The following is a 10993-nucleotide window of genomic DNA, read 5'->3' on the forward strand; positions in this document are numbered from 1 at the left end:
CTCCCCTCGGCTGGATCCGACGCGGCTGCTGACAGGCACAGGAAGTGTGTCTGGCCGGTGGCCGCCCGCAGGGAGGTGGGAGCGCATGGCCGCGCCGCCGCCCACTCGGGACCCACGAGGCCCGCGCTCTCCCACCGCTGCATCCCAGGACACCCTGGAGACGCTGATGTTTCCATGTAGCCTCTGGACAGACGTGTTATTGTTAGTCCGTTTTAGATTTTCAAGCGGAGCAGCTCCGAACCAAGGACCTTAATTGGATATCCACTTTCCTTAAACATTTAATTTTTGGTCTTAAAAGAGAGTAAAATGCAATGGTCAGAGCAATGTATCTAGGTATAGGTGCAAATTTCATATAAGGAACTTAAGAATACAAGTGCTTTGCAAGTGCGCTCGGTGTGAACTAAGGAGGTTCACAGCTATTTCCCTTTCTTGTGTAACAATTTTGAAATCATGACATTGCTAGAGGCTTGTGCTAATGTTAATGGTATTGGAGTAAAACGGTATGGCCTTCAAGATACAATGAAAAAAGCCCTAACCGGTTTGGCTCAGTGATTAGAGCGCCGGCCTGCAGACTGAAGAGTCCCAGGTTCGATTCCCCTCAAGGGTGCTACCTTGTAGCGGGCACATCCCCAGTAGGGAGTGTGCAGTCTCTAATCGGTGTTTCTAACTCTCTATCCCGTTCCCTTCCTCCCTGTAAAAAAATCAATAAAATATATTTGTTTTAAAAAGATACAACGGAAAGCAGCGGGATATCAATGCTGACAGTGTTGTTGAACACATCTTTTAAATGCCTACAGTTTACGTGCCTGTATTTACTCACACGTGTGAAATACAGGGCACACGGGAGAATGCACAGGCCCTTGCTGGCAGTCCAGGCTGCTCCTCCCAGCCATGTGCATAGGGCTAGGAGCAGCCCAGGTCAGTTCTCTTAATGAGCCTCACCATCCAGGGGCACACACGCTCCCACTGCACAGGGAGACCATCCACCACAGGGAACCTGGTGGGGATGCAGGAAGCCAACTCAAGAACAACTTCATTATAAGGAAAATAACTCTGTCAGAAGGTGTCCCATTGAGGTACCGACTCAAATCCTCTCCTTCGCTTCGCTGTGAGGACCTTCCTGGTCAGAAATTGGGCACAAAGAACCAGAATGGGGAGCTCCACCAAACCTGCCTTTACGATCCGTCGCAATGGTTGGGAGTAAGTGAGATGGGAACTGTTTGAACGAGCTGCTCCGAAGGGATCGTTGGTAGGCAGGTTGTAGATGGCAGAAGGTGCTGTATTCTTAAATTGTTTAAAGCCGTGAGAACTGAACTTTTGGGAACGTCTTTTAAAGTACAGGCCCCTTTTATATTTATTTCAAGAAGCTTCTAGTCACTGTAGTTTTGGGAAACTGGATGCTCTCTGGGAAAGTGGTGCAAGCAAATGAACAAATGACAAAATCAGCTGTGACCATGCCTGAGAGGCCCCCCCCCCCCCTCTTTTTTCTGTAGGCCTCCGTGAAGGCCTCCAGGCGGCCAGTACAGCGTGCGGCCTGGGAAAAGAATTAGTCACCACTAAAACACATGCCTTCCTGCTCTCTATGGCATGGATATTTTAACCATGTGAGGTGTGCTCTTGGTACACTGGTCTGCCCAAAAGTGAGGTGTGGCAAAGCACTGATTTTGAAATCCTTTTTCTTGGCTGTGAAATAAAGGTGTGTCTCTTCCCGCAGCATCTAATATGTAAAAACAGTTCAACCCTAGCTTAAGGTTGTGTTCAGAAGATAACGATTTGGTTATTTGAAACCTGCAAGCAATTTCTCCATAGAAGCAATATTAGGAACCCCACAGTGCCCCCGTGAAGAGGGTACATTTATCTCCAATTTACAGATGAGGAAACTCGACCACGATTACACCTCTTCCACTTTCTTCTCCAAAGTAGACGAGGCCTGGCTGATGGTTCAGGGACCGTGCCCAGCTAGTGAAGGAGTGTGAGAAGGAAGGAGTGGAGGGCCAGAGGAAGAGCTTACTTACTCCTCTCTGGGTCAGCGTGGACCCTAAATGGAATTCCAAAATCAGTCATTTTGTTTTTGGAAACTTTTCTCCTCTCACTGCTTAGTTCTCCCTTCCCCTAATCTCCCTTATGGAGCTTAAAGGCCATTATTCTGGGGGTTGATCCATATTCCAAAATTACTTCTGAATCCTGCCTTTCCCAATCGCCAGTTTGGCCCAAACCTATCCCTTCAGTACAACCTTGTCAACCAGCTGTTAAGAGGAATGAAATTAAATCAATCCTCCCTTAAGTGTGAATGACTGGTGACTGTGTTTTTAAAACAGAAGCTTTTAGCTCCAACACATTAAGGAGTATGGCTTTTCTTGAAGTCTCCCAATTATAAAGTTAACTCGTGCTGGTTTTGGGAAACTAGGAGAATATAGGAAAAGGACATAAAAAGGAAACTATCATTACCCATAAGCCCACATTCAGAGATGATTGCTGTTAACCATTTTGGTATTCTTATTTCTTTTCTCTCTATATCTATAATATAAACATATACATACAGGGGGGGTGAAAGTAGGTTTACAGTTGTTCATATGGAAAATAATACAATAATTGATAAGTAACAATACAAGAATAAAATCTGTTTTGTGCACTCACAACTGCAAGCCTACCTTTACCCAACCCTGTAAATATATATATGTATATGCCGCCTGGGTTGAATTTGCAGGTAGACACAAGTGTTATACCAAGTGCTGTTGGGAGACCCTCACATGGGATGGAAACTGGAATTGAATTGGCTGAGCTTCTGTAACACTCTCCTTTTAGCGCAAGGATTTGGGACTGCATAGCCCTCTGAAAGGAACCACGTGATTAGCCTAGAGGAGTTGCCTCAGGGTATCTGGTTCACACTTTTTGAGCTGAAAGATTTTTGTCACGGAAAGCAGACTTATTGTCCTTTCGGCCTGGGTGAAAAGAGGCGGGGGCTGTAACAGAGACTCATTCCTCCGAGAAGCCCTGTACCAATAGAAAATTGCCGATGTGTCTCTGAACTGAACTGAACCTAGAATAATTTGGGTCTTGCACTTAACATGGGCTCAACACTATTTCTGCCTCATTTACCTTCCTCGCACCCAGCCCATGCTTTCTCTCTAGGTTTTCCCTCTTTTCCTTCCTCTCATCTGCATATAGATTTTTCTGTTTATTGAGTTCAGAGAGTGAGTCTCCATAAAAATTGAATGAGTGCCATTTAGGTTGGAGAAGTCAAATGCTTTCCCTTTGGAGCTTTAATGAATAGAAAGGCTTAAGTAACTTACCGAGTGTGGTGGTTTCCCATGTCTATCCTTCACTGACCGGGGAGCTTTTATAAACTCTGTGATTTCATAGGGGGGCAGAGGCGGGAAGGACTCTTTACTGAAGTACGTTAATTACATGGTTGAGTTCAGGAGCCTGAAACACCTGCAAGTCTCTGTATTCAGGAGCATCCACGGCTTGTTTGTGGAACTTACCCTTTATTCATCCAGTAAGCAGTTTTTGGATGATTCTTGTGGACTATGTTTCACCCACATTATCTGTTACACTAGAGATGCTTGAGAGTTATTTGTTTTGTTCCTCTTTTTTCTGAAACCCCTTAAGAATTCTTTCAAGCCTCCCTAAATCCCCGTTAAAAACATAAGCTTCCTTTCCTTTTGCTGAGGACATGACCGCATCCACAGCGACCAGGTAGGCTCTGGGATGGCATGTTGTAAATCATTGGAAAAGGAGTCACTGTCCAAACAGCTTTCTTCCTTTGTTTTTTGTTTTTTAAATCCTCAGCTGAGGATATTTTTCCATTGATTTTTAGGGAGAGTGGGAGAAAGAAAGACAGAAATAGAGAAACACATTGATTGGTTGCTTCCTGTACGACCGGGGAGGATCCTGCAATCCAGGTACATGCCCTTGACTGGAATCGAACCCGGAATCCTTCTGTTCTCAGGCTGACGCTCTATCCACTGAGCCAAACCGGCTAGGGCTCAAATAGCATTTGAAACAATAACTGCCCTGGGCCGACCCAACTCTAAGTCATCACAAGCATGGACTATCAGAAATTCAAAAAGAACAGAGCTCACCCATATGGAACTACAGCATTTCCTGGCGCTTCGCAGTAGGTAGCCACCTGTCTCTTCTGTCTTTATAATTGCTTGTGCATTCAACTGATTTAATATTTATGATAGCAAAAGGCCCAATTTACTTTATTATTATGTAAACCCAATCTCGGTGAAGATAGCTTTAGAAAGATAGTCACCTGTCACTTCCTTATTTGATGAATACACCCACTGTTTATGGAGTGCTCAATATGAGCTAGGAAGAGAGCAGAAAAAAGCAGAGAGTTTTGCTCTCACATGAAATCAGGCATTAAACAAGTAGAAACCCAAGGAAGAGCTACCACCTGAAATGAGCAGGAGTTGGCCAGGTGAAGAGGAAGGGACAAGCCTTCAGGGTAGAAGGCACCGCAGATGCAAAGCCCCCATGGGGCACAGCCTTACACTGCTTTGGGCCCTGGAAGGATGCCAGGGTGACTGAGCCTGGTGAGCTGGGGCGAGTGACACCCTTCCTGGGACTTGTGAGCCAGCGGGAGAGACCAGACAAGCTCTCGTTGGTCAGGTTAAGTAATAATTAACCACATAAAGTCTTCTGACTTCCTGCCTCCATTTTTTTATTTCTTCTTTCCCCATTTCCGGTGTTTTGTCACTTAGCTTTTGTTTCTCAAATTGCTGTTTGAGAGGTAATGTAGATGCACTTTGATTGTGGAGTACCAAGGAAAGTAAAGGCTGTTGTGACAAATTTATTAAGGAAATATATTTTAAAATGTATTAGCAGTAAACAAACACAATCTTAAGAACAGGAGATAGATAATTGATATTTTAAAATCTTAGTTTTACAAAGCAGTTATACCAAAAGTCATTACACCTTACACAGGAAATGTATCAAGTATTCGTTTTCAGGTTCAAAGCATTATATTAATTTTGTTTTTAAGACAAGCTGTCAAAAGAATTAGTTTAGCCCAGCTGGCGTGGCTCAGTGGTTGATCGTCAACCTATGAACCAGGTCACAGTTCGATTCCCAGTTAGGGCACTTGTCGGAGTTGCAGGCTCACTCCCCAGTGTGGAGCGTGCAGGAGGCAGCCCATCAATGATTCTTATCGTTAATGTTTCTATCTCTCCCTCTCCCTTCCTCTCTGAAATCAATAAAAATATATTTAAAAAAAGAATTCATTTAACTACCTAGCTTAATGTGCCTTGTATAACATAAGAGCTATCCCTTTATTCTGAGATTTGAAGCCAGCGTTTTTCAAACGCACATGTCTCGAGGTAAGTCTTAAACGTATTATGAAACAATAGTTGGTTAAATAACGTTGTTTAATCCTCAGAATGATCACCAACCAGCCATTCTGAATTCATCTTCTCTCCGGCAAGTTGCAGAAGGCACCAGTATTTCTGAAATGTGGCAACATGACTTACGGCCATTGCTGATAGAGCGATATCCAGGCTCCCCTGGAAGCTATGCTGCTCGCCAGGTGAGAATGCAGCACTCAAATCTAAGGGCTGTTGAATACTTGCTTTCACGTGAGAGGTTATCTATCTCCAGTTCCGAGTTATCTAACCTTCAGATCTGCATTCTAATCTCATTATTCGCCAAAATAGGCAACCAAGAAAACCAAACCACTGAGAGTAAATGTCTGTTTTGTTAAGCATTGCATGTTAGCCTAAAACAGTTGATGTGTGAAATCTCTGTGTGGGGTATGGTATCAGACAGACAGGGTGGTAAGTGCTCAACTCTCGGTCATTTCTATAACAACCCCTTGGGCCGTAAACACCCAACAGTAACAGCCTTAGACAGCCCGTGCTCCCCAGTTCTGGGCCGAGAGCGAGTTACTGTCCTATCAGGCTTCCCTTTGGGAAGTTGTATTCTCCCTGGTGGGAGAGTCAAGATCAGTGACAAGCTGCTTTCTCCAGGGCAGTGCTTCTCAAGCTTCTGACTCAGGCCCGCGGTAAAAATGAGTGTGTATATGCAGAAGTCAAGCAGTCTGATTTCAGTCCAGATTCTGGAAGGGTGTAACCTTGACCTTTCCACCGACCACTGGAGAGTGGATGCTGGGGGGACCCGGCTCTGTGGTGTGTGCTCACAGATGTCTCTAGCTCTGGATCTTCTCATTTCAATGATACTCCTTGGGCTCATCTCTCTTCCCTATTTAAAAGAAATGGGCGTATGATAATAACAATATAGCCTACATTCTACATTGCATTTTAGCATGGCTGGTGGGCCCAGGCGTTTGCTATCTGGAGTGAGGAAAGCACAGCAGCTTTAGACTCTCTCCCACAGCCAAGCGCCCCCTGCCTGGGACATTCTTGTGAGAAGAGCAGTCGTTTTTGCAGCCTGCTCTACAGAATTGTAGTGGGAACTTGCAGTTCAAGTCTGAAAGCCAAAAGCACAACAACGAGATATATTGGTGATGTAATTAGGTTATGCAGCCAATATGATTGTTTAGAAAGAAATTAGTTGCTAAGACAAATAAAAATATTTACACGGAATAAAAAAAGATTACTTTAGGCAGAATTCTTTCTGGGCCATTTGCTGATGCTTTTGAGGATTTTAGTGTCAACATCGATATCAGGAATTATCGCAACTGGTTTAGTAGTTGAGAAATGAGTTTGTGTGTGAGACTTCAGTTGAGCAAAGCTAACAGATATATATTTTAAGCCCCAATTCATTTTGTAAGCACGTAGGCTGCTGAAGACGGTTTATGGAGCAGCTCAACATCTGGCTGCCAGATGTTCTGGAGTACAGGCCTTTTGAAAAAATTTTTTTGCATGACCCTTTTTATGGGAAATAATTTTTCCCTCAAGTCTGAAGATAACTTATTTTCATATTCTGTGTAAAGGTTGTCTTAGATGCACAATGTTTTCTCTCTATTCAAACTACTAATATTCTATATCATATAATTTTATATATTCTCATTGAGAATACTTATAATTAAAAAGTAAAAAATCTTTAGCTTGGCTAGTGTGGATCAGTGGTTGAGCATCGATATATGAACCAGGAGGTCACGGTTCGATTCCTGGTCAGGACACACGCCTGGGTTTCGGTCTCAATCCTCAGTGTGGGGCAAGCAGGAGGCAGCTGATCAATGACTCTCTCTCATCATTGATATTTCTATCTCCCTCTCCCTCTCCTTTCCTCTCTGAAATAAATAAAAATACATTTTTTTAAAAAATTTAAACATTTTTTAAAAGAAGGAAAAAATAGTTTGTTAATTACAGTTTAGTCATATGTACTGATAGCCAACTGTGAACAAAGCCCAATACTGAGGATTGTGGAGAATAACAAAAATGAGATATAAATGATGATTTCAACAAGGTTACTAGTATAAACATTCTTTTTTTTTTTAATATGAAAAGACAACTTCTCAACCTGTAATAGAAAAAGGCAAGGTACTGAGTATTTGTGCTATGTAGGCTGAAGTCCACCTCACTATAGAAAGCAGACAGTGGGCAGCTGGAGAATTATGTTTTTATTTGGCGTTTGCAGGGTTGGCTGTAGAGTCACTGTGCTCCCCCCTGGTTCAGCTCTCTCCCCGGAAGCTTCCTGCCACAGTTTTTCCAAGGTCCTTGCCCACGTGCCAGGTCACATTAGTTAGGGCAGGACGCCACACAAGACTTGGCGAGGCTAGAAAATTGTGTTTCCCTGGGAGGGAAAAGTCTCCCCTTCTTTTCCAGTTATGTTATTTGTGTATCACCTCAAGGTCCATCCCAACTGATGGTCATTGTGGAACAGGTTGCTGGTTATGTGGATGTTTACTTTGTCACTTGACTTTAAAAAAATCCTTTAAAGCAACTTACAACGATGTGTATATTTCAAAATAAAATAAATGGAACCAGTGAGAAAAATGAGGCAAAGGGAAAATAAAGGCAGGAAAGGGCAAATGGAACAGGGATGAACTCACCCACAGATGCTTAAAGAAGACCCTTCTAGTGTCTGAGGTGGGGTTTCTTTTGTATCTGATACTTTTTCCTGTCATTTACCGTGTTGCTCAGAAGGTCTAAGATAACCAGGAGGAACGGGTTTATTTTTACCAGAACGTGCAGTGGGTCTGGACCTTCCTTGAATGCAGAAGGAAAGCTAGTCACTGGTTCAGAGTTGCTTATTGATTCGTAGAGTGGGCAGGACCTCAAATATCCCTACCCATCCCCTTGTTGTGGGACTCCCTTTATAGCATCCTGAGCGGGTGAGCATCAGTATCTTTTGTTAGTGTTCATTATATTGTGAAGTATCTGTTGGACTTGAGGCACCTGCTATACACTGGGGACCTGAAGAGCTATCATGTGCCGTGCTTGCCTCAGAGAGCTTAGAGTAGAAGTTGAGACCTGTAGGTCCCTGGTATATCTGTTTTCTCAAACATGTCTTCTTAGCCTCCTAGAGAAATGGAAAGTGGGCTTTAAGATATATTGAACTGGATCTCTATCTCCGGACATGTAGAAATGTTCATGTTAGATTGTTAAGTGAGAAGAGTAGGATTCTATTCCTATAAAAACACATCTCTCTGCCAGTCTATGAGTTTGTGCTAATATATGTTTGTGTAAAAAAAAAAGAGAGAGAGAAGATGTACATCAGACTATTAACAATGCTATTAACAATTTGCAGGGAGAATATTGGGGGAGAGGGAGAAGATTAGCCTTTCTTCTATACATCCTTGCTATTCATTCAATAAGCATGTACTACATTGTTAACTTGAAAGGCCTATAAGCAATTTAAAACATACTGAGCAAGTGAAACCTGTCTTGATCTGAAATTTTGTTATTTTTTGTTTTGAACAGCATATCATGCAGAGAATTCAGAGACTTCAAGCTGACTGGGTCTTGGAAGTAGACACCTTCTTGAGTCAGACACCTTATGGATATCGGTCTTTCTCAAATATCATCAGCACCCTCAATCCCACTGCTAACCGGCACTTGGTACTTGCTTGTCACTACGACTCCAAGTATTTCCCCCATTGGGACAACAGGGTGTTTGTGGGAGCCACCGACTCAGCCGTGCCCTGTGCGATGATGTTGGAACTAGCTCGTGCCTTAGACAAGCAACTCCTTTCCTTGAAGGTATCTGTTTCCCTCTTGTAGATTCTTGGCATAAGACACACGAGCAGTAACTCAGAGTGAATTCGAGAATCCTTGCGGGGAGTGAGGAGGCCATTTAGAAATGTCGACTTTCAGGACATTTTGTATCAATTGTTAGCAAAATGGTATGAGTTTGAGTGAATATTAATTGGAAGATTACATTATTTGAAATGTCAACCATGGGCAATAAACCTAAGATACACGACAGTGAATTCATTAATTGGCACCTGATTTCTTAGTTTTGAATACACATTAAATTAAGGGCCACATTTCTTTGTGAAAAGTTAAGAAGGCGGAAGATTGATACAGGTATATGTCTGAGAACTCTGTTTATTTCTTCTTGTTTATGGAGCCACGGTCATCACGGCCTTCTGATCTGAGAGCCGGTGGCCCTCAAGAGTGAGTAATTCAGACATATCAAGATGAAAAGCATGAAGCAGAAATGCATTATTGTTACTATCTGTGAATCTCAGCTCAATTTTATGTAGCATAGTAGAGCTTTTGTTATGTTCTCAGCTCAGAATACTTCTGGGACTCTCAGATGTTATTTCAGTCTCTGTGTTCTTAAGGGTATATTGGGGGGAAGTGCTAAACTAGATGAAGACATTTTGTTCAGATATCACTCATAACCAAGTAAACACAACAAAGCAAAAACAAAAAACTTTGTTCGCAGGCAACGGATGCCTCTTTCTCCCCTCAGAGCTTTATGAAGGGGCCGGCCTTGGGTACAATGGGGGTAAAGAAGTAAAATGTTTATCTTGTAATGGAAGTAATAGAGATATTTGGTTCTATTTTTGCTGGATATGCTGCACTTGAAGAAAGCAAGAATTGTTTATAACCTCTCGGTATCCTTTTCGCTGTGTTTTGTTTTGTTTTCTGTACTTTCTATGATGTCTTTGTCCCATGCTCTACCCTGCTTTTAACGAGCACTCTTCCCAGCTATTGGGTGAGGGGTTTCTGAAGCCGATGTAACAGCTTGATTTCTCATATTTGCATTCTAGTGTCAGGACATGAAATGAAATGGATGTGACGTAAAGGCACAGGTTGTGTAGTGCCTGTGCTTTTTCTGGGGGAGCTCCTGTACCTTTTGCATGGACCTCATACCTGCTTTTGGTAGAAAGAGCTGAATGAGTTGTTGGGTAGGGATCCCCATGAAAAAATGCACGTACATTCTCTTCGTTATCCTTATTAATAGAGGTAGTGATGTGGACAGTTTTTAAAAAGGGCTAGTTTTAGGTACAAGCATTGAGAGTATCAGATTTATTCTCCCAGTTGGATTTTAATTTAAACTGTAAGAAGGAGTTATTTTAAGTTCTTCAGCTGTCACGGATTGGGTAGGCGGTGATGGAATGTGACCTGGGAGAGGTCTGGATTATTGTGCCAACTCTTTGCAGCCCTCTCCCCTCTAGTAATAAGATTATAATTATGTATTCACATCTTTTGCTTTATAACTTTGCTGTGTTCCTCCCTCCTCCCCCAATGGCAGGTTGTACCTTGTCATTCCTTACCTCTGGACTTGGTTATTTGACTTGTCTTGGCCAATAGAATGCCTGTAGATGTGACACAAGCAGAGGCTAGAAATGTGCTTGTGCAATTGGGCTTGCTCCCTCGTGCCTTTGCCATCACCAGGAAAAGGGTGTGCCCTGGCTAGCCTGCCAGCCCCCGGAGGAGGATAAGAGACATGTGGAACAAAGCCAACCTTGATGACTTTGGTGGAGCAAGGCTCCTGACCCAGCCCACACCGGCCTCGATCAGTTGTCCCCAGCTGACCTACAGATCCAGGAGGATTCATGAGTGTTGTTTTAAGCCATTGAGTTTAGGGTGGTTTTTCACACCTTACTATTGAGATAGCCTTGGGTGGGGAA

The 10993-nt window shown here is 43.0% G+C and overlaps 1 protein-coding gene across 1 annotated transcript in view; it reads left to right on the plus strand.

Annotated features, from left to right (window-relative positions):
• Positions 1-10993, plus strand: part of QPCT (glutaminyl-peptide cyclotransferase) — a 19987-nt gene that overhangs the window by 486 nt on the left and 8508 nt on the right. Inside the window, exons 2-3 of the mRNA XM_006755909.2 lie at positions 5387-5533; positions 8832-9110. Coding sequence (XP_006755972.1) covers positions 5387-5533; positions 8832-9110 — 426 coding nt within the window. The remainder of the gene's footprint in view (positions 1-5386; positions 5534-8831; positions 9111-10993) is intronic.

This window comes from Myotis davidii, unplaced genomic scaffold (genome assembly GCF_000327345.1).
Source record: "Myotis davidii unplaced genomic scaffold, ASM32734v1 scaffold151, whole genome shotgun sequence".
Classification (NCBI taxonomy): domain Eukaryota; kingdom Metazoa; phylum Chordata; class Mammalia; order Chiroptera; family Vespertilionidae; genus Myotis; species Myotis davidii.